This window comes from Geotrypetes seraphini, chromosome 3, assembly GCF_902459505.1.
Source record: "Geotrypetes seraphini chromosome 3, aGeoSer1.1, whole genome shotgun sequence".
NCBI lineage: Eukaryota > Metazoa > Chordata > Amphibia > Gymnophiona > Dermophiidae > Geotrypetes > Geotrypetes seraphini.
In genome coordinates, this window is record NC_047086.1 from 113,090,225 (window position 1) to 113,113,557 (window position 23,333).

Sequence of the window (23,333 nt, forward strand, 5' to 3'; positions counted from 1 at the left end):
GTCTGAGTGTCTTACTAGGCCTCTGTAGGGATCCCACGTAGATGTCCCATTTATTCTTAAAGATCCTGGACCCGATAGGCCGCCACGTGAGCGGACTGCTGGGCAGGATGGACCCCAGGTCTGAGGCACTGCTTATGTTCAAGGTAAAAAGGGACAGAACTACAATTCAATGCTTTAAAGTACAGAGGAGAACCATAGATGGAAAAAACATTAGGGAGGGAAAAATGGAAACCTGGAAGGAAACTAATATAAAATTTGAACATAATTTAAAGATTAAAAGCATCTTTAAAAAGGAAACGCTTTAAGTTACTTTTAAAGCGACTCAAAGTTGAAACGAGCCGCATCAATGGTCTCTGTTTGGCTGGTATGACTAGACTCGATACCTTAGTGGCCCGAGACACCATCTGGGAAGCTGGTGACTTCTTAGCTGGCTTACCTGACAGAGCTATAGCCTGTGACACTGGCATTGAAGCAGGTACCTCAGACAATGGTGATGCCTTCAATGTCGATGGCATGGACGGTGTCAATGGTACCTGAGAGTCCTCCATGGTACCAAAATGTAATCTTTGTTGAAGAACACGGCTTTTAATAGAATGCTTCTGTAGCATCAATAGCGTGTACAAGACTCGACGCGATGGTCTGGACCAGGAGTAGAGAACTCTGGTCCTCGAGAGCCGTATTCCAGTTGGGTTTTCCCCAATGAATATGCATTGAAAGCAGTGCATGCAAATAGATCTCATGCATATTCATTGGGGAAATCCTGAAAACCTGACTGGAATATGGCTCTCGAGGACCAGAGTTCCCTATCCCTGGTCTGGACCAAGGCACTGAATGCACCACTTATGTGGATCAGTTAAAGGTGTGCTGGCACCTGCCGCACTTCTTGAAGCCAGTCAATGGATGGGACATGGAAGGGAAAACTGCCTCAGCCAAATCGAAAGCCGAAGGCTGAGGCGAAAACGAAGGCCCCACCATTAGAAAAACTGGCCAAAGAAAAAGTAAAGGAAAAAAGTAATTAAAAAAAAACAACATTTTAAGAACAGAAGAAAGAACAAGGACAAAAACATGTGATAAGGGAGGGGGAGGAGAGAGTACTGTACAGGTATACAGGTGAAGATTTTAAGTACTCTATGAAACTTGAGGTGAAGAGCTCCCTGAAATCCCCTAACATAATAGGCCACACTATTAAAGGCCTAAGATGGCTGAAAATGCTCTGACTAAAGCTGTCAGCTTTTGCAATCTATGCTCACTGAAATCAGCAAGTCAAGCGAAACTTATGCTAAGATAAGCAAGTCAAGCGAAACTTATTCTTCTACATAGCAACTGGTACCACATCTGCTATGGTGTCATAAAAGGATTAGGACATATCCTGACCAAGAATATAAAAATACATTATTTGTAAGACATATTCTGGAATGGGCAGAGCCTTACTGGACCCTTAGCTCAAAATTGATGAGTTGATATTAAAATGGCATTTGACGGGAATAGATGATTTTATTAAACACAACAAATGTACAGTATGACACAGATAATGTTAGCCAATTAATAAACTGATAAATGTAATGACGTTTGTAAGTGGCCAATAAAAACTAACAATATGATATGTACCAACATGGCCTCAGGCTATCAAGAATTGTATAAAAGACAGCCTTTGTGATTATGTAGGGAGGACAGACATCCAGGTATACTCAAGCGCTTGAGGCATACTATCTTGTCAGCTCCATATGCTGTAAGGATTTGCTCTTGTAACCTGTTATTGATTGCTAATAAAATATATATTATTTATAACAGCATATTGGGTTTCCGTGAAGTCAGTTATTGAAGGCCATAAACAGGCGGTTCTTCACATGTGAGCGGGAAGGCAAAGAAAACGTTGAACATTTCACACATGACTTTGTAGCTCCGCAGAAAACTGAGAACTGAGGAGCCACATGCCTATGTCAGGCAGGAAGGCACTCGCACATGCGCGATCAGTCACAAACTTTATAAAGTTTTTTAAATGCATGTACACTTTAGCAGCTGTCCATACAGGGGTTCTGTGGATGATGTCACCTATATGTGAGAACATGTTGCCTGCTTGCCCTGGGATAATTTGCTTTACTCTTTTGGGAATTGTAAAGTACTCATGACCTGAATTGGTCACTGTTAGACACAGAACACTAGACTTGATGATCCCTCAGTCTGCCTCAGTATGGCAATGCTTATGATGCTTATGTTCTTATTTTTCCCAGGAGTATCAAACTTTCTTAATTCTCATTCTTCTCTTTCTTTTAAGAGACTTTCAATGCTGTAGAACTTTATATTATCTGCAACAAAAATCTTCTTCCTTTTGATTTCTTCACAATATCACTCAAAAGGCAATGGCAGAGCCAGATTGCAGGCTGCAGAAACAGACATCTAAAACCCAAGTACAAAATTAGTCCTGGACATACTCATCAGTCCTTCTGGTTACATAGTTTCATTCTTCAGTGTATTAACTCATAAGACAATCTCTGAAGTATAACCAAAATACTGATGGGGCAGGGAGAAATGGAACAAACTTACACTTGCCCAACAATCATCAAGAAATAGCTTCAAAACAGCTTACTGCACAAAGGAATAAATTCAATTTAATCTCTATTTATCCCATATGATATATAAGTTACGCAAAAAGACAAAAGCCCCAATAGCTTTTCTGACCTGGCAGATAAGAATACTAGAGGGGCATGGCCTAACTAGAGAATGACATGGGGATAAAGTTTGGTCCGGTCCCCGCCCCATCCCCAAATGCTCCATCTCCATCCCTGTGGACTCTGTCCTCATTTGCACAAGCCTCGAACACTTATGATTTTATATTTAAATCTTTTTATTAAAGTATAAAAAAGGATCAATATTCTGTACATCTGTTTATAAATCACAAATACAGCCTGCCATCTCTATCTGGTTTTGGTACAACATTCCCAAAGATTCGGTTGCCTAAGTTTTTACATCATTGTAGAAGTTAATTGAAGGACTATCCAATTAACTTCTACAATGATGTAAAAACTTAGGCAACTGAATCTTTGTAAACTGTGTAATGGATGACAGGAAAACAAGTGTGTATTAAATAATAGAAATGTTCCTTGATGTCAACAACAATGGATAAAACTGTTGCAGTAACAGTAAGATGCTTCAGCATCTGGGCATTTGATGGAAGGACCTTGCAGATGGCAGACAAGACACAAATGTCATTTAAAAATAGTTCATGAAATCCAAAAGCAGCGTTTGTAGTTTTTTGGGGTTTTTTTTTAATCATTGAATTCATTTGCCAATTGTCTAAGACGTGTTAAGTTTTTACATATTGATACTAGCCTCAAGTTTTTTAGAGAATGACACAGGGACAAAGTTGTCCCTGTCCTCATGGGCTCTGTTCCAATTCCATTGGCTCTGTCTCTGCCCTGCAGGTACCCGTCCTTATGTCATTCTCCAATTCTAACTCAATTGGAGCTAGGGCTAGGATTCCAGTTCCATGAACTTTCATTTGAAATCTCCTAGTCCCACCCCTCCACCCTCCAATTTATAAAACACAGCAAACTTCAGTGAAATGTATTAATTGTTCTTCATTAACAAATTGTGCGTTTGCAATTTGGTAACATCTTACCTTCAGGTTGTGCCTCAGAACTGCACAAGATCAGCCGATACAAATCCACAGCTGAGCTATCACAAAATCCTGGCTCTATAATCGGAAATATTTAAAAGAGAAAGACAAAAAAATATAACAAAACCATTGGAGTTAAATATCAAACCACGTGCCTTTATTTCACTAAGATGCTTCTCCTTTTAATAAAGTGGGCAAACAAAACAAACTTGAAATTTATATCACAGAGCCTTAAGTCAGCTCTATAGGCACAGGCTGCAGCAAAAAAAAAAAAAACTCCCCACCAAAATAAAATATCAATCCTATAAAATTTTGCTTCTTTGTGTTTTACAGTTGATTTGATTCTCCAGTATTACATACTACATTTAGTATATATATAAATATCAATCAATAAAATTTTGCTTCTTTGTGTTTTACAGTTGATTTGATTCTCCAGTATTACATACTACATTTAGTATATAGGACAAGGATACATAAACAATTTTATAGGCTGAAGATAAGAAATCATGTTAACCGAAAATGAATTGAAGAAATGCTAATTGCTGCAAATAAAAGGTATACAACTCCTCTGTGCACACAGGTATTCCAGAGTCACTCTTCTGTTTGTGTGCTGCTTCACCAAAACAAATGGAGACATATTCTTTGCAAAACAAAATCTAATTTTGGGAATACAGTTACAAAAATTATATCTAGAATGCTCATAGCATGAACAGTAACTGACAGAGAACATCACCGATGACTGACACACACACTGCCAAAAAGGCACAATACAAGATAAAACTATGGAATTTCAAGCAGTAAGCTAGAGGAGATTGTCCAAAAACTTCTTGCCTCTTATGATATACAAAAAGCAGTCTGCAAGGATAATTAGCAGAATTGACAAAAGTCCAATGACCTACAACAGTCCCATAAACAGTCCAAGGGTTCTGAAGGAATTAAAGGATGAGATAGCGGAACTACTGCAGCAAATTTGCAACTTATCCCTGAAAACAGGTGAGATCCCGGAAGATTGGAAGATAGCCAACGTTACGCCCATTTTTAAAAAGGGATCAAGAGGTGACCCGGGAAACTACAGGCCGGTGAGCCTGACTTCGGTTCCGGGGAAAATGGCAGAAGCACTGATAAAAGAAAACATCGATCAACATTTTGAAAAACATGAACTTCTGATAACCAGCCAGCATGGTTTCTGCAAGGGAAGATCGTGCCTAACGAACTTATTGCACTTCTTCGAAGGGATCAACAAACGGATGGACAAAGGAGACCCCATAGACATCATATATCAAGATTTCCAAAAAGCCTTTGACAAGGTGCCCCATGAACGTCTACTCCGGAAACTGAAGAACCATGGGGTGGAAGGAGACGTACATAGATGGATCAGAAACTGGTTGGAGGGTAGAAAACAAAGGGTAGGAGTGAAGGGTCACTACTCCGACTGGAGGAGGGTCACGAGTGGTGTACAGCAGGGCTCAGTGCTCGGGCCGCTGCTATTTAATATCTTCATAAATGATCTAGAAAGAGGGACGAAGTGCGAGATAATAAAATTTGCGGACGACACCAAATTATTTAATGGAGCTCGGACTACAGAGGACTGCGAAAAGTTGCAAAGGGACTTAAACAAATTAGAAGAATGGGCGGCGAAATGGCAGATGAAGTTCAACATTGAGAAATGTAAAGTATTACATGGGGGGAGCAGAAACTTGGGGTACAACTATAAAATGGGAGGGATGTTATTGAATAAGAGTACCCAGGAAAGGGACTTGGGGGTAATGGTGGACATGACAATGAAGCCGTCGGCACAGTGTGCAGCGGCCGCTGAGAGCGAATAGAATGCTTGGTATAATCAAAAAGGGTATTACAGCCAGAACGAAAGAAGTTATCCTGTCGTTGTATCGGGCGATGGTGCGCCCGCATTTGGAGTACTGCGTCCAATATTGGTCGCCGTATCTTAAGAAGGATATGGCATTAGTCGAGAGAGTTCAAAGGAGAGCAACATGTATTTCTAACCCTTAACTTACCCTATGTCATGAATATACAATAGTATGTATTAGTTTTTACCCGATGTTATTATTTAAGTTTGTTTTGTACTGTATTGTCCTTATTTGACTTTATTTAATATGTTCATCGCTTAGAATTTGATTAAGCAATTAATCAAGAAAAATAATAAACTTGAAACTTGTCTGATAATAGGTATGAAAAACCTGTCATATTCTGAGAGATTGGAGAAGCTGGGTCTCTTTTCCCTGGAGAAGAGGAGACTTAGAGGGGATATGATAGAGACTTACAAGATCATGAAGGGCATAGAGAGAGTAGAGAGGGACAGATTCTTCAAACTTTCGAAAAATAAGAGAACAAGAGGGCATTCGGAAAAGTTGAAAGGGGACAGATTCAAAACAAATGCTAGGAAGTTCTTCTTTACCCAACGTGTGGTGGACACCTGGAATGCGCTTCCAGAGGACGTTATAAGGCAGAGTACGGTACTGGGGTTCAAGAAAGGATTGGACAAATTCCTACTAGAAATGGGAATAGAGGGGTACAGATAAAAGATTACTGCACAGGTCCTGGACGTGTTGGGCCGCCGCGTGAGCGGACTGCTGGGCACGATGGACCTCGGGTCTGACCCAGCAGAGGCATTTCTTATGTTCTTATGTAAACAATATAAATTATAACATAGTATCATGAAGAATGGACAGCTTGCCATTAGATCTGTTCTTTCACCCCCTTCCCCCTCACACAGAACAGCTGTCATGACCCAAGAAAAACAGCTCCAAATGAGGGAAGAACTTACTGTATTTTCACGCATATAACGCGCGCGTTATACACGATTTTACAAACCGTGCATAACCATGCGCGTTACACGTGTGAGCGCATTTTACAATTTTTTTTTTACATTCTGATCCGGCATTCCCCCTGCGAACCAGCATCCTCCCCCCCCCCCGCTCACAGTCACCCCCCTCCCCCGCGATCCTACATCCCCCCCCCAGCACCGCAAATACAACTCTTACCCGATCTTACCCGATTGGGCACCGGCACCAGCACCAATGCACAGCATGTGCCAGTGCTAGTGCCCGAAGATCCTCCCTCGTTGGTTTGGGCTGGGCTGGGCGGTGCAAGAAAGATCCTCCTTCTTCCTCTGCCGGGCTGGACTAGGCTTTGAGCATTTGCGCATGCTCAAAGCCTTCTAGTCTCGCTCTCTCTGAGATTATCTCGGAGAGAGCGAGACCAAAAGGCTTTGAGCATGCGCAAAGCCGGTTCGCAGGGGGAATGCCGGATCAGATTATCTCGGATCAGAGGGGGAGGGGGGGAGGATGCCGGTTCGCAGGGGGAATGCCAGATCAGATTATCTCGGATCAGAGGGGGAGGGGGGGGTGACGCGAGCGGGGGGGAGGATGCCGGTTCAGAGTAGGCAGGAGGAGGTTTTAGTGTGCGCACTATATTAACATTTTATTACATAAATTTGTGTTCCCCGCGCGGTATACCCGTGTGCGCGTTTTACACGGGTGCGCGGTATATGAGTGAAAATACGGTAATTGGTATACAGAAGGTATGCAACCTGGCTTCCATGGAGGATATTCCAACCCATCCATTGAAGTTGCCACCGCTGGGGATCCCGTCTTCCTGCTGCAGACGGGGATCCCTCCCTTCCTGCCCGCCCCCCCCCCCTTTGAAGCCAACCCAGTTCTTGTTCGAGCCGCACTCGCTCCCTCAGTCTTCAGCGGCAAGCGGCATTCCTTGCAGAGACGGCACAGGCAGCAATTCACAAGCTGCATGTAAGTAGCTGACCTGGAAACTTTCTCTCCGATGTCAGAGTTGACGTCGGAGGGAAGGCTTGTGGGTCAGCTAAATATAGCATGTGAATCGCTGCCAGCACCGTCCCTGCAAAGAATGCCTCTGAAGACAGAAAGAGCGAGTGCAGCTTGAACAAGAACTGGGTCAGCTTTGGGAGGAACATGCAGGTGGGTCGGCTTCTGGAGGGAAGCGACGTGCGGGTGGGACGGCAGGGAGAGATACCCAGCTGCAGCAAGGAGAGGGCAGGACGGCGGGATCCCTGGCGGCTTAACATATAAGAACATAAGAATTGCCGCTGTTGGTTCAGACCAGTGGTTCATCGTACCCAGCAGACCGCTCACGCAGCGGCCCCCAGGTCAAAGACCAGTGCTCTAAATGAGTCCAGCCTCACCTGCGTACGTTCCAGTTTAACAGGAACTTGTCCAACTTTGTCTTGAATCCCTGGAGGGTGTTTCCCCTTATAACAGACTCCGGAAGAGTGTTCCAGTTTTTTACCACTCTGTGTGAAGAAGAACTTCCTTACATTTGTATGGAATCTATCTCCTTTCAACTTTAGAGCTTGGGCTGAGTACTCAGTTGATATTTATTAGACTTAGGAGGTACACTTCCCACTTTGTGACCTATTTCTCTATAAGCCAGAGCTACGTGGTGCCAGAGATTCAGGTTGCAAGACTTGAAACCCCAAGACCAAGCTGAACAAGCTTGCAAAGAACGAAGTCGTGGTGGGAAAACAGGAATCCTATTGTTTCTTCTGCAGCCAAAGTAAAGTGAGGGAAAAGCAACTGGATGATGGCTGGGGGGAGGAGGAGGAAGGGTTACATAAGCAAAAAGACTGGGTAAAGGCTAGGGCAGTTATATGTGTGAGAGAGACTGAGTGAAGGCAGGGGTGGGGTTGCATAAGCAACAGTGAGGCTGGGGAGGGGACAATGCATATGTCACTTTTTGACGAAGCATGTGGCAAAATACAACAATGTGTATTTTGATTCTCTTCCTCTTGCAAAATAAAAAATCTGGCCTCCAATTTTTTTTAAAAAAAAGGTTAGACAATCCTGGTCTAGCAGTATAGCATTTCATAGTTGGGTAGCTGTAACTGAAAAAGATGGTACAATTAACAAAGCATATTTTCCTGATAGAGAAAACCACCAGTAAACTACTATAGACAGCATAACATTTAAGTGTATTGGAAAGAAGCAAATCAGAGAGAAGTGTAAAGTCCTGAACAGAAGCGTTTTGAATGACTAAACAGTGCTCCTCTAAGATGGGTATGATATGATCCAACTACTTGGCACCTGTAATCAGTTTTCTTGCTGTATTTTGTAGAGACGAACCAAATTAAGGGATATCTGTTACGGTACTCAAATAAGTCCAAAACCATTTTTATACCTGGTTTTGGTTGAAATAACCATGTTTTGGTAGAAACCAAAAATTTGTGCTTTCTCCCATTTGTCTCCTTTACTCCCACTGAACAAAAACTGATCATCCTCCCAGACCTCACCCCGATCTCAATTTTAGGACCCTCTGGCTTTGTATTACAATCCCTCATCGTCTAGGGATGAAGAATTGGGGCAGGAGTGATCTCCAGCCATTCCTGCTCAAGCTAGCCCTGTTCTCAAAATGGCTGCGATGACAGGCGCATTGCTCCTGCCTCAATTACACCACTAGACCAACAAGGATTTTAAGGTAGTCCTGGAGAGAAGGACACCTTATCTTTGTATTTTTTTGTATTGCAATTGCAAGTAATGCAGTTATGATGTTGCACAATAGGTTTTATGGTAAATAGATTAATCCAAATAAATGCTTTTGATACAAAAATTTAACAGGAATTTAAGTCTCAAAATTTGGGATTAGCTCTTTAGGAACTGGCATCTATGTGGAGTCAGGGCAGGATTAATTCTTTGAGGGCCCCTAGGCACACATGTACACTGGACCCCCTAGCCCTGCCCCACCCTCATATATTTACTTGTTTTCTTATTTACTTCTTTATGTCCACTTATATTTCTTTTATTATAAAATTATTATAAAATATTATAAAATACTGTTTAAACGAGAATCCTAGAGAACTTTGTTTTACCTTGTCCCACAAAAATCTGAATAAACCAGCCTTCTGTTTGTCTAGTATTGTGAACTGTTCCTCTCCTTTCCAGATCAGAACAAGTAGCCACATATTAATATTTGCAGACCAAGGGCACAAACTTGATGTCATACAACTGACTTTGTTTTATCATATCAGAATGTGCAAGAGAATTGTAGAATAAGAGTAAGAATCTAATTAACATGAAAAAACCCTCAGAAGTTAGGTACTCTTTTCTTACCTGTTTAGCACAAATGGACAAGTACTGCTGGTCATTTCAAGAAAGACAATAATTAAAGCAGCTTTTCTTTTCACGTGCTCTCAGCAAGAGCCATAATACAGGCTGCCCTGGAGAGATGGTGCTCTGAATAACAAACCGTACGGCAACCAGAAACAAGAACTTTAGTTCTCTGCCGGGAGTGGGGGGGGAACAGATGGACGGATTTGTAAAACTATGATCAGGGAGAGGATTGCCAGGGTAATGTAAGTCTGAAGGAAAGGATACAAGAGAAAAATCCTATATATGCTCGATTGTAATCAGTAGTGCTGGGACCATCTCCGAAAATCGAGTGCAGGGGTGCAATTTACCTATGTCCATTACACCTATTGTGACAGGGACCCTGCCAACCCTGAACTTGAACCTCAGGAATATGAACCTTTTCCTATCAGCTACTTAGAAAGGAAAGGTTTAGAACCCCTGAGAGAAAGACAGAACCTAATTAGAAGTCCCAGTTGTAAAACTGCCACTTTAAAGTCTGCAAAAGCTGCATCCCAGTTTAAGAGTACAGGTCCCTTTAAATCTTCTCCTGTCCCAGCCAGAGGGAGAGGGGTGGGGCCCTGGAGCAAACTTTAGTGAGCAGCTTGACTTACCAGGGAGAGCCCCAGCACCTGGCTAAGGAGGAAGGAAACAGCCCAGAAAGGAAAACGAAGAGCTACTAAGAAAACTGCTGGAGAGAAAACATGAGCAGGTAGAAGTGCCTGATATTGAAATGCAGGAATTGGATTTAGAAGAGGTTGTTTGTGATCCACAAAAGGAAGAAATGGATTGGAAGCCTGTTCCTGAAATGCTAGGAAATGCAGAAGAAAGCATGGACTTTTGAACAGTGTCCTGGGAATATGGAAGAACTGTGAGTAACGTTTTTTTGTGAAAGGACTGAAGCTGATGTGGTTTTTTTTCCTTGTTGTTTTATTATCTGGAAGGATTACTTAAAGCTAATTGATTGCTAATGATAAAGCCCAGGGAGGAAAAACATGCGCTCCCTGTGAACCTTTTGCCAAACGTATTTTTTTTTTTCCTCTGAAGAAAACTTTGCTCTGTTTGAAAGCTACCAGCAAGGACTTCGGAGGGCTGGAAGCTGTATACTTTTAGGGAGGGTGGAAAGACCAGCGGGTATTAGCTCCACCACCCTGAGAGGGCTTGTGTTCTTTGAACTGGCACAGAACTAGAAAAGAAAGAGAAGCATTTCTGTGAAATGTTCTTGTGTTGTTTTTTTAAACTGTTAGTGCTAGCAGCTGGGCGTCTCGAAAGAAGGGGAGAGCCATGTGTTCCATTAGAAACTAAGAAAAGGAACAGCACTAAGGTGAACTTACTGATTTAAAACTTTATATGGTTTTCAAGACCAGGAAACCAGGAGATTCCTAAATAAGACCTTTTTCTTTTGTCTAACCCTGTCTGCCATAACAGGGGGAAATGAACTGAGAAGTTTGAGCCCTGCTCAGATTGCTGAGAACTGTGGTTTTGCTAAAGCAAAGTTGGACCATTTGAATTTCTGTTGCAAAGTGTTTTGCTGAGATTTTTTTCTGTTTGATTATGTGTTTGAAAATCCTGACATCCTGATGAAGAGAAATTGTTGGTGGGTTTTTTTTCTTACTGCTAATAAACCAGTCTTGTTATCCTTTCCAAGAGTCCTGGTATACCTGGGGAGATACCAGGGGAAGGGAAATTGGGAATAAGACCAAGTAGCCATCCTGACTTTGTGATTGCGGGACCCAGCACAGGCCTCCACTCGGCCAGCCGCAGGTCCCTGTCACGCTAAATACTGCCATCCCTCCTCCTATTCTCGCGTGGATCCAGCATTTTTCTCTCTTTCTCCAGTCCCCTCCCCTCTACCAAGATGGGGGTGACAGGCTGTTTGTAGTGGCCCCGCCAGGGCCTTTCTTCTGCCGAATCTGCCACACTTTTCTTGTTGACAGATGCAGCAGAGGAAAGACCCTGGTGAGGCCAACCACAGGCAACCTGTCTACAAAGTGCTGCCTCTCTGCCCGTTAGCTGCTGCCACCTTGCAGGGTGGGGGAAGGGTACACTGGACCTGTGTGGTCGGGGAGATGATATTGCACTAGGGAAAGTGAGAAGATAGTGCAGACGGAAAGCAAAGGGCCATCGGAAGACCTTGCAGTCCAAAGGGAGTTTTGATAGGTCTGCTTCAGGGTTTAGACATACAATGTAGAGAATGACAGGGGGAAAAAATCTGTCCCAGTCACTGCCCCGACCCCTTCACCGTCCCGTCACCGCCATTTCCTTCACCGCCCCGTCACCATCCCCACAGCATCCATATAAGCCTTAGCACTGCAATATTTAGCTTATTCCTACCTTATAAATCAAAGTTCTGGCTGCTGAACTAGAGAAAGAGATGGTCAGCTGGCAGGGCTTTGTTTATAAATTTTTATCAACACAACTAATATACTACTTTATCCTAAAGCAAAAAAGAAAATAAATATAATTTTTTTTTCTACCTTTGTTGTCTGGTTTCTGCTTTCCTCATCTTCTCATTCAATTCCTTCCATCCACTGTGTGTCTTCTCTCTGCATCTTCCATTTGCTATTACTGTGCCTCTCCCTTCACCCCCCCAATTGGTCTAGCACCCATCTTCTTCCCTCCGCTCCCCCATAGTCTGGCATCTGTCTTCTTCCCTTCCAGCGTCTTCTCCCCACTCTGTCTTCCACATTTCCCTTCAGGGTCTGTTCCTCTCTACCTTTCTTCAATGTCTGTTCTATTCCTTTCCACCACCACCCTTCCCTCCCTCCTTTACCATCTGTTCCTTTCTACTACCCTTCAGCTCCTCTCGCGCGGCCTATCTACCTACCTCTTACTTTCATGGCACGTTACAATGTAATTTGTGCAAGCCGCTGGAGCTTGCGAGCTCGGTCCCCAAACAATCTCGCTTCTGTGTTCCTATTTTCCCCATTTCTAATATCTCCCTTATGTATCTGGCATTGCCCCCACCTGTGTCCATATACCATCCCCATGGCATGTCCCCTTTATGTCTCTGTCCCTATGCCTCATGCACATAATTTCCCCTCTTTCTGTGTCCAGATTTCCCCTATCTTCCTCTTCCACACCAATGTGTCTCTTCTTTCCCTCTTTCTACCCTCCCCCCATGCTTCCAGCATCTGGCTCACACCTACCTGTCCTCCCCTTTCTTTCCTGCTGTGGGTTTCTTTCTTTCCCTCTTCATCCCCTTGGCCCAGAATCTCTTTCCCTTTCCCTTTCACTCCCTCTTTCCTAGTGTGAACACAAACGATTGCAGCTCCCTTCCGCCCGATTGCAGCGTTCCACAGGAAGTTGCAACATAAGAAAATAAGCAATGCCTCCACTGAGTCAGACCCGAGGTCCATCGTGCCCAGCAGTCCGCTCACGCGGCGGCCCAACAGGTCCAGGACCTGCGCAGTAGCCCCCTATCTAAACCCCTCTATCCCTTTCTTCAGCAGGAAATTGTCCAATCCTTTCTTGAACTCCAGTACCGTACTCTATCCTATTACGTCCTCTGGAAGCGCATTCCAGGTGTCCACCACACGCTGAGTAAAGAAAAACTTCCTAGCATTTGTTTTGAATCTATCCCCTTCCAATTTTTCCGAATGCCCTCTTGTTCTTATATGTTTTGAAAATTTGAAGAATCTATCCCTCTCTACTTTCTCTATGCCCTTCATGATCTTGTAGGTCTCTATCATGTCTCCTCTGTGTCTCCGCTTTTCCAGGGAGAAGAGCCCCAGCCTCTCCAATCTTTCAGTGTATGAAAGGTTTTCCATGCCCTTAATCATTTGTGTCGCTCTCCTCTGGACCCTCTCAAATATTGCCATATCCTTCTTAAGGTACGGTGACCAATACTGAACACAGTACACCAGGTATGGGCGCACCATTGCCCGATACAACGGCAGGATGACTTCTTTTGTTCTGGTCGTAATACCATTCTTAATAATACCCAACATTCTGTTTGCCTTCTTCGCGGCTGCTGCGCATTGTGCCGTGACTTCATTGTTGTATCCACCAGTACACCCAAATCTCTTTCAAGGTTACTTCCCTCTAATACTAATCCCCCCATTTGGTAGCTGAACATCGGGTTCTTTCTCCCTATATGCATGACCTTGCATTTCCCTACATTGAAGTTCATCTGCCATTTATTCGCCCACTCCTCCAGTTTGTTTAGGTCCCTTTGTAGGTCCTCACACTCTTCCGTAGTTCTAACCCTTCTACAGAGTTTAGTGCCATCCGCAAATTTTATAACTTCACATTTCGTCCCCGTTTCCAGGTCATTAATAAATACATTGAACAGCAGCGGTCCAAGTACAGACCCCTGCGGAACTCCGCTCGTGACCTTCCTCCAGCCCGAGTAGTGACCCTTCACTCCAACCCTCTGTCTCCTGCTTGCCAACCACTGTTTGACCCATCTGTGTACGTCCCCTTCCACCCCGTGGTTCCACAGCTTCCTAAGTAGCCACTCATGGGGAGAGGAGAAAGTTGAACAACTCGAGCAGCCGCGCGTGCACGGCTTTTTGAACACGTGCGGCTGGGCGAAAAAGAAAGCCGGCAAACTCTGCATATAAGGTGAGGTGGAGGGAGGGAGCTGGCTGAACAGTGCGATCGGGTGGGTGGGGGCTGCTGGACCGCGCAATCCTTGATTGCCTCAATGCGGGGCCTTGTCCCCGTCCCCGCAGCGACTACTATTTTTTCTTTCACAGTTTCGACGGGTTACCCACGGCCACTCGCGGCTAGCCGCGGGTAACAACCACCGTGTCATTCTCTAATACAATGGCTGGTAGGTTGGGGATTGGAACACTTTCTCTGCAAGTTGTTAGTTCCCCCTCCCCAATTTCTCGAGTGTGCGTGTGGGAATCCAAGTGTTCTCCCTAGCGACTTTTAGCCAGGTGCGCTGCCCGGCTAATTTAAGTGAGCGCCCGGCTGTGAATTTGAGGAACGGCACTTGTTAAATAGTGAAACCGCAACTAACCTTCAAAATCTAGTTGGCAGGACAGTACTGGCTACAGCTGTTCTCATTACAGGAGCTCACATATCTCTCCGTTTTTTTGGGCTACTTTTTGGCCGGTTCCGGACCGCCTATTGCCGAGGGGTTTTTTTCATTGGTTCAGCTGCAGCACAACAGGCCAATCACAAACGACCTTAGAACTCTGAGGTTGTTTACGATTGGTCCATTGTGCTCTAGCTGAGCCAATGAAAAATCCGGCGCTGCAGCAGGAGCTTTGACTTTGAGAAAGAGCCATGCCGCCGGGAAGAGCACCAACACTAGCAAATCCAAGAGAAGAGCAAAAAACCTTCCATGGTTCCATCTCTCCTCCTCTATCTCCATGGTCCAACATTTTGCTCCCTCTCTTTTCTGTTTTTCTTCTTCTCTTCCCCCTTGATGCTGAACAATGAAATGGAGAAAAAGAGAGAGATACTGCTTCTCTCTGCCTTCTATCCTCTGCCTCTCATCCAAAGCCTAACATTTCTCCCTCCCTCCCATCCTTAGATCCAGCTTCTCTCCCTTTCTCTTCCCAACTGCCCCCCATCCCATCTCTCCCCCTGTCTGCCTGCCTCCCTTCCCCAGGTCCACCATTTCTTCCCAACAGTTCTCCCTTCAAGTATCTCTTTCCCTCTTCCTCCACACCACCCCAGGTCCAACTTCTCTCCCTTCAGACCACTGCCCACCATCTCTCTCTCTGTCCTCTGTTTCTGGCTCCATAAACTCTCCCCCAGGCCCAATCTGGCACTTCTTTTAATACCTCCCCCCCAATAAAAAACCCAACATCCAGGAGGCATCCTCAGCCCAGAATGTTCTCCCCCTTCTCTTTGTGCCCATGCATCTCTACCTCACTCCTCTCCCACTACCATGTCCAATAATTCTCTCTCTGTCTCCGTCCCTCCTCTCTCTGCCCAACAGTTCTTCTCTTTCTTTATCTCCCCAATTGCACCATCTCTTTCCCTCTCTCAGATATCCAATTCTCCCTTTCTATTATCTCCCTCACCTCTGCATCTCTTTCCCTCACTCCCTCCATTCTTCCATCTTATGGCTCATGCTCCCCTCTATCTTTCCCTTCATTCTGTGTCCTAAGTTCATGCCCCTCCCTCCTTCCTTCCATCATTTTTCCTAAGTTTGTGCTCGCTCCCTCTCAAGCCTTCTTAAGTCTCACCCCCTTCTCCCTTCTGGGCCGCAGGTGTTTACCTTTTTCCTGCTCCCTCCTCTGTCTTGCAGCATTCACTCAAAGCCGCGGGCAGCGGCTCCCACACGCCTCCCGCGGCTGATCTGGAAGCATTCCCTCAACACGCCCATCTCCCTTTCTCCCTTCTGGGCCACGGGTGTTTACCTTTTTCCTACTCCCTCCTCCGTCTTGCAGTGTTCGCTCAAAGCTGCGGGCAGCAGCTCCCACATGCCTCCCGCAGCTGATCTGGAAGCGTTCCCTCAACACGCCTTTCTCCCTTTCTCCCCCTTCTGGGCCACAGGTGTTTACCTTTTTCCTGCTCCCTCCTCCGTCTTGCAGCGTTCACTCAAAGCACGTGGGCAGTGGCTCCTATGTGCCTCCTGTGACTGATCTGGAAGCGTTCCCTCTGATGTCATGACATCAGAGGGAGCGCTTCCAAGTCAGCCACAGGAGGCACATAGGAGCTGCTGCCCGCGGCTTTGAGTGAACGCTGCAAGATGGAAGAGGGAGCTGGCAAGATATTAAAAAGCTGGGGGGCGGCAGAAGGAAAACACTGATTTGTCCTCGAGCGCGAGTGGGGCCGCACAAAATTCTTCGGGGCTGCATGTGGCCCGCGGGCTGTACACCCTTGGTTTACACTTTCGTCCTTCATCCATTCCACTGTTCCCTCATCACCACCACCACCACATCCAACATGTCTCCCTTTCATCTCTCTTCCCCATTTCTCTTCTCTCACACCTCTCCCACCAGCGCCATCTCTCATTACCTCTCACTCAGATTCCCATGTCCAACAATTCTCCTTTTCTATTTCTTCTCCCTGCTCAGCATCTTTCCCTCACGCCCTCCATGCTTCCATTCTGTGTCCCAAGTTCATGCCTCCTTCCTCCCTCCTTTGTCTGAAGTTTCCTCCCTTACTTCTGTGTCCCAATGCGCCCCTCTTCCACCCTTCTGTGTCTCAACACGCCTCTCATCCCCCTTCTCACTTGCCTCCCCTCCCACGGGTGTTACCAAACGCCTCACACAGATAAGTTTGTGCTTTTTCTATGAATATTGAAAAATTTTACTGAAGTGTTGTGATTGAAAAAGGAGTGATTACTGGTTGGGGCATGACTCCAGTTTGGTCTCTTTCCTATTTTTTTCTGAGCATTTGTGAGTAGGTCGTAGTTAAATGGAATGAGGAGGACTACCTCGAGAAGTGCTTCAAGATGTTCTTCGTGTCCAACATCAGTGGTGGGACCTAGAGTGCCTGGAGCAAGATGAAGAACTGTGCTCCCTGGATGGTTTTCTAGGTATCGATCGATGCTGATGCAGAGTTCAAGATTTGTCTCTAGATGGCAGCTGAGAGCTTTGCTCGGACTGGACTGGTACTGAAGGTGTGGAGACAGGTACCTTGATTTGTTGCTTGTACAGCATTTCAGCTAGCTTTCCACAAGAGCCAGCAGGATAAAGTCAAAGATGTTTATTTCAATTCAAAAATACACAGTAATAAAGGACCAGACACAGTACTGTGTTTTGACATACCAATATGCCTGCATCAGGGGTCACTGTTTACTGAATAACACTGAAAATAATATCATTCTCATAAAAAAAGATTAAAAATGAATCTGCTTTCTTGGCTGTGCTGGCTTACTTCTCTGCTTTGGAACAGATCTCTCCACATCACACTGCTCTGGGTAACTGCCACAGATTCATATTTTCTTTTCTTTTATGAGAGTGATGTTGTTTTCAGTGTTATTCAGTAAACAGTAACCCCTGATGCAGGCGTAGTGGTACGTCGAAACACAGTACTGTGACGGGTCCTTATTATTGTGTATTTTTGGACTGAAATAAACATCTTTGGCTTTATCCTCCTGGCTCTTGTGGAAAACTGTTTGTCCATACCCACTGTTTTCCTTATATACACTGCACTTGTGGGTTTTCACGCTGGTGGACTTTTTCTGTGGCATTTTCAGCCAGCTCCATTTGTAGGATTTGTTGATTCTGATCCTATAAGGAGAGCACTAGTGCAGGAGTAGGAAGAGGTACCAAGGGCACAAGCTATACCTGGTGCCAAGGCATTGATAACCTCAATGTCGAGGCACGCCTCAGAGGAGACACCAGTTGAAGAAATGGAAATCTGGTCTTGGTGCGTCACCATTTTGAATATGTCAATGGCGTGGGGACGCATGAGATGCCACCAAGGTATACCCAGAGGGAGAAAAATGCATATGCTTCTAAACTAAACTAAACCTTAAGTTTATATACTGCATCATCTCCACAAAAGTGGAGCTCGACACGGTTTACAGGAATTTATAAAGAAAGGAACTCCAATGGAAAGGAGAAGGGCTTAGTAAAAAGAAAGAAAGAGGGGACTTAGTATAATGGAGAGGGAGGGAGTAGTTACATTTTAGCGAAAAGCCAGGTTTTCAAATGTTTTCGGAAGCGTTGGAGGGAGGTCGAACTCCGAAGAGGGGCAGTGAAGCTGTTCCACAGCTCGGTGATCCTGAAGAGGAGGGATGTCCCAAGTTTTCCTGTATGGGATATGCCTTTTAAAGAGGGGGAAGGATAATTTGAATTTTTGAGTGGATCTGGTGGAGGTAGGATTCGAAAAGAGACAAGATAGAGGAAAGAGAGGAGGAAGGATGCCGTGTAGAGATTTGAAGGCTAGACAGGCGCATTTGTAGTGAACCCTGAGGATAACTGGGAGCCAGTGAAGCTTAGACAAAAGCATGGAGACGTGGTCGAATTTGCTCTTAGCGAAGATTAGTTTGGCCGCGGTGTTCTGAATCCGCTGAAGTCTGTGAAGACTTTTCTTTGTTAGGCTTAAGTAGATGGAGTTGCAGTAATCCAGTCTGGATAGAATAATGGATTGAACGAGGACAGCGAAGTGTTGTTGGTGGAAGTAGGATCTTACTTTCCTTAACATGTGAAGATTGAAAAAGCATTTTTTTACTAAGGAGTTTAGGTGATCATTGAAGGACAGTGTTGAGTCAATGATGATTCCCAGAACTTTGCTTGAGTGCTCAAGCTGCAGTTTGGTGCCAGAGGATAGTGGGATGAGGGTGGGTAGCTGATCTAATTTTGGGCCGAGCCAGAGTAGTCTTGTTTTGGTCTCGTTTAGTTTCATTTGAACGGTGAGCGCCCAGGATTGGAGATTTGTTAAGCTTTTTTATGTACCTGTCCTGATGAAGGCCATGAAGGTGAGGAGGTTGCACGAGGAGTAGACATTGCCAGTACCGGAGTCGATATCAAGGCCTGAAGTTGCGCATTCATGTCTGAAGAAGCAGACATAGCTGGTGTTCCTGATGTCAAACTGAATAGTTTATCAAACCAGATTTGGCAAGCTCTAAGGGACCACTCCTGTAAAGTAGAGCAGCCTGTGCAAGAATTTGGCCGGTGTTGGGGACCAAGGCACTGAAGTCACAAATAGTCCAGTTATACCAAGTGCATCGCTTAAATCCACTCAGAGCCTTGGAGGGAAACACTGCCATAGCTAGTTCGAAGGACTCTGGGGTCACTGGGAGGTCGAGTAAAAATCAACTGAAGAAAGGCTCTCAACACTTGGCCTAAAAACATGCAGCATAAGGCCAAAAGGCCCAAAATGAAAAAAAATTGAAAAAATAAAAATTTCTGGAAACAGAAAATACCAAGAAAACAAAACTACTGAAGAAAAACGGGAAGGCAAAAAAACTGGAAAAATCTGACATTTACATAACATAACAATTTTATTTTTCTATACCGCCTCAATCAAAAGAATTCTAGGCGGTTTACACAAAAGAGAAAAACTGGACAATCGTCGAAATATAAAATATTAATGGTAAAAATACAGCATATTAACTAAAAAGAGAATAAAAATATTTGTTAATACAGTAAAATTATTATGTTAAGAATAAAACCTCAAATTAAGAGATAAATTTATCAAATAGTACTGTCTTAATTTCTTTTCGGAAGGTGCCATAAGACAGCAGCCATTCACGGAGCAGTGCAGGACAAAGCAGCACGTGAAAAACTCACGCCTGCCTTTTGGGCCAATCTAACACTGCTTAGCTCAGCCAGAGAGAAGGGTAGGACCACCAGACCAACTAAAATAAGGTACAGGGGGAGTTTGGGGGGCCCTGCCTGCTTGTCACTAGGCTGGCCTGCCCTGTCTCTGCCTACCATTAGACCACCAGAGAGAGGACAGGGTGCAGAGCCTGGCAAGGAGTGTGGGGTTGGGTGCAGAGCCTGGCAGGGAGAATTTGGTTCAGAATGTTTTTTTTTTCTTGTTTTCCTCCTCTAAATCTAGGGTGCGTCTTATAGTCAGGTGTGTCTTATGGAGCGAAAAATACGGTAATATTCAGATTAAGAACCCAGTCAACAGTATTTTTACACCAAGGAAATTGTATTTTAAAGTCTGATGTCCAAAGCAATATTAAAACTAGATAATGAATACATTAATTTTAACTTCTTCTGACACTTTATTCTTTATACCTTCATTTTGTCCCCCTCAACTATTTCTGGATTTTCTCTTTCCCCTCTTTCTGCATCTCATTTCACATTTTTCTAGTCTTTCCAAATCTTCTCACCCCTTCACTACCTCTCACTTCCATCAGTCACCCCCATCTCTTCATTTCTCTCAGACACCTATGTCCCCTTTTACTAAAAGTCAGTATGCGCTGTTACACATCCTATTTTATACCTAGTGCCAAATTCTATAAATGGTGCTGGTCTACAGGGTTGTCAATCAACCACTAGGTGTCTTTTATAGAATCATGCATAATGGCACCTAGGCATCATTAGGCGGTGTTGAGGTAAGTGCTGGTAAAACCAGGCCTAATTTACCAGCACTATTTCAATTCAATTTAATATTGCTAGTATCTTTGTCCAAGGCGGATTACAAAAATGGTGTAACTGGACCATTTTTATCCCTGATCTGCACAAAGTGCACCACTTAAACCCACTCGGAGCTCTGGACATGGAGGGAAACACCACCGTAGCTAGATCGAAGGACTCTGGTCCCTGGGAGGTAGAGTAAAAATCAACCAGAAAAAGGTGTTTTCAGGCCAAGAGTGTCAAGCCTATCTTGCAACGCCTAGCAATGCCTAAATTTACACCTATTCTCCGTCACTAATCATGCCTACTTTTAAGGTAAGCGTGCTAGAGGTCGGAGGGCACCTGGACTTAGGCATCACTAGGCACTGCATCTAATTATCAATTAAACTAATTAGGATGCCTAGCAGCGCCTAACCTAAGAGCCATTTATAGAATCTGGCCCTTAGTACACACTAATGTCTATGGGCATGCACTAAGCTTTAGAAAAAGGTTGCTGTTTCAAAAAATCCTACCTAGCATTTCTGAGCTCTCTGTTGAAGGTTGTGAATAAAAGCAGGACCGGGATACAGCCTGAATGGAAAAAGAAAAACGCACATTTATAAAGTTGTCTTTTGTAACAAAACGGATGTAAAAAAAGGAAATCTCTCACACAGACTTATTCCAAATTTATTTAAAACATAATTTCAATTACCATGTTCCTTCTGAACACATCCACATATTCACTGGGTCTCTTCCATTCTGCAATTTAGCTATTAGTACTGATAATTGCAAGTCTAATTATGATTCATTAGATATTTTTTTCTATCCTACATAAACATTTTTCATCAGTCAGACTTGAAAATTATCCAAACATTTCATGCATAATCTTCAACAATGTAGATTAAAATAACCAAAGATTGGAAGTACTGGAAAATGAATAATGAACACAGTTTAAGAAACAGGACTTTTTTTTAATTGTTGTTGTATAGCAAATATTCCATAGCAAATATCCCTCTCCTGACTAAAATGCTAAAGGCCATCATCTCCACTCAGCTCTCTTCTTACCTAGAGAGATTCTCCATTCTCTTACCTTACCAATATGGCTTCAGACCCAACTTCAGCACCGAATCCCTACTGGTCTCATTAATTTCAAAGGTGTAACAATTACACTCTCGTAATAAGTTTGCTGTCCTATTACAATTCGATCTCTCTGCAGCTTTTGATGTTGTCCACCGCGATATTCTAATTTATCAACTTTCCGAGATAGGCATCGACTATGGTTCTCGAACTTCTTACGTTCTCGCTCCTACACCGTCAACACAAATGGCACCACGTCCGCTCCTTGGAATCCAACTTGCGGAGTCCCGCAGGGATCACCCCTATCCTCTATTCTCTTCAATATCTACTTGTCTTCCCTGAAACTCTTCCATCTATCTTCCCTTGAAACTATCTATACATATGCTGATGACATCCTTGTCCTTCTCGAGACAGACTCGAACCTTACCAACCTCTCTGAGAACATAACAGCTTGCATAACGAAACTCCAATCCTGGTCCCTCTCAGTTCAAATGAAACTGAACGAGTCCAAAATGAAACTACTCTGGCTCGGCGCAAAATTAGAACAGCTGCCTACCCTCTTCACACTGCCCTTTGGCGCCACACTGCAGCTTGAGTTCTCAAGCAAAGTTCTAGGCATCATTATCGACTCTTCTCTTTCCTTCAATGACCACCTCAACTCCTTGATAAAATCGTGCTTTTTTAGCCCCACATGCTGAGAAAAGTGAGATCCTGTTTCCGCCAACAACATTTTGCTGTCCTTGTTCAATCCATCATCCTCTCCAGACTAGACTATTGTAATTCCATATATCTAAGTCTAACTAAAAAAAAGTCTTCAAAGACTTCAACTAATTCAGAACCCTGCGGCCAAGTTGATCTTCGCAAAACACAAATTTGATCATGTTTCTCCACTTCTGTCCAAACTCCACTGGCTCCCAGTAATTTCCAGGGTTAATTTTAAATGCGCCTGCCTAGCTTTTAAGATCCTACACGGCATCCCCCTTCCCCTAATCCCACTATCTTGGAACTCCTTGAGTCCTGATACCACCAGGCCCACCCAAAAACTTAAACTATCCTTCCCCTCGCTAAAAGATATCATCTATGTGGGAAAATCTCTCTTCTTCAGAATCAAAGGGCTTTGGAATAATCTTACTGCCCCACTACGGAATCAGGGCTCCTTCCAACTATTCCTTAAGCACCTGAAAACTAGGCTTTTCACAAAAATGTAATGCTCTCCTCCCCCATGTACTCAACCTCCAAACCCATTATGTTATTCCTTCCTATATTAAGCTTTTGTAAACCGTGCCGAGCTCTATAATTATGGAGAGGATGCGGTATATAAACTTAAGGTTTAGTTTAGCTTAGCCATAGTCATGGCACTTTACGATATTTAAGAATAAATGAAAACAGCACACAAATCGGAATAAATGAGCAGGAGAAGCAGAGAGCAGAGGAAGGAGAGAGGCAGCTAGCAGAGGAAGAAAGCAGGCGAAGGAGAGAGGCAGAAGAGGGGGAGTAAGCACAGAGAGAAGCAGAGGACAGAGAGAGAGCTAGGGGAGGCGTCGAGTTAGCTCCGCCCATCACCACCCCCGTCATCCACCGGGCTCCAACTCAAAAGGG

General features: G+C 44.2%; 1 protein-coding gene across 3 annotated transcripts in view; it reads right to left on the reverse strand.

Moving 5' to 3' along the window:
* The window catches only part of TDRD6 (tudor domain containing 6), a 227,225-nt gene that overhangs the window by 90,458 nt on the left and 113,434 nt on the right, over nucleotides 1-23,333 (reverse strand). For all 3 annotated transcript variants that reach the window (XM_033939484.1, XM_033939485.1, XM_033939483.1), the window contains exons 4-5: nucleotides 21,191-21,248; nucleotides 3,620-3,694 (exon numbers count right to left, since the gene is read on the reverse strand). In XM_033939484.1, coding sequence (XP_033795375.1) covers nucleotides 3,620-3,694; nucleotides 21,191-21,248 — 133 coding nt within the window. The remainder of the gene's footprint in view (nucleotides 1-3,619; nucleotides 3,695-21,190; nucleotides 21,249-23,333) is intronic.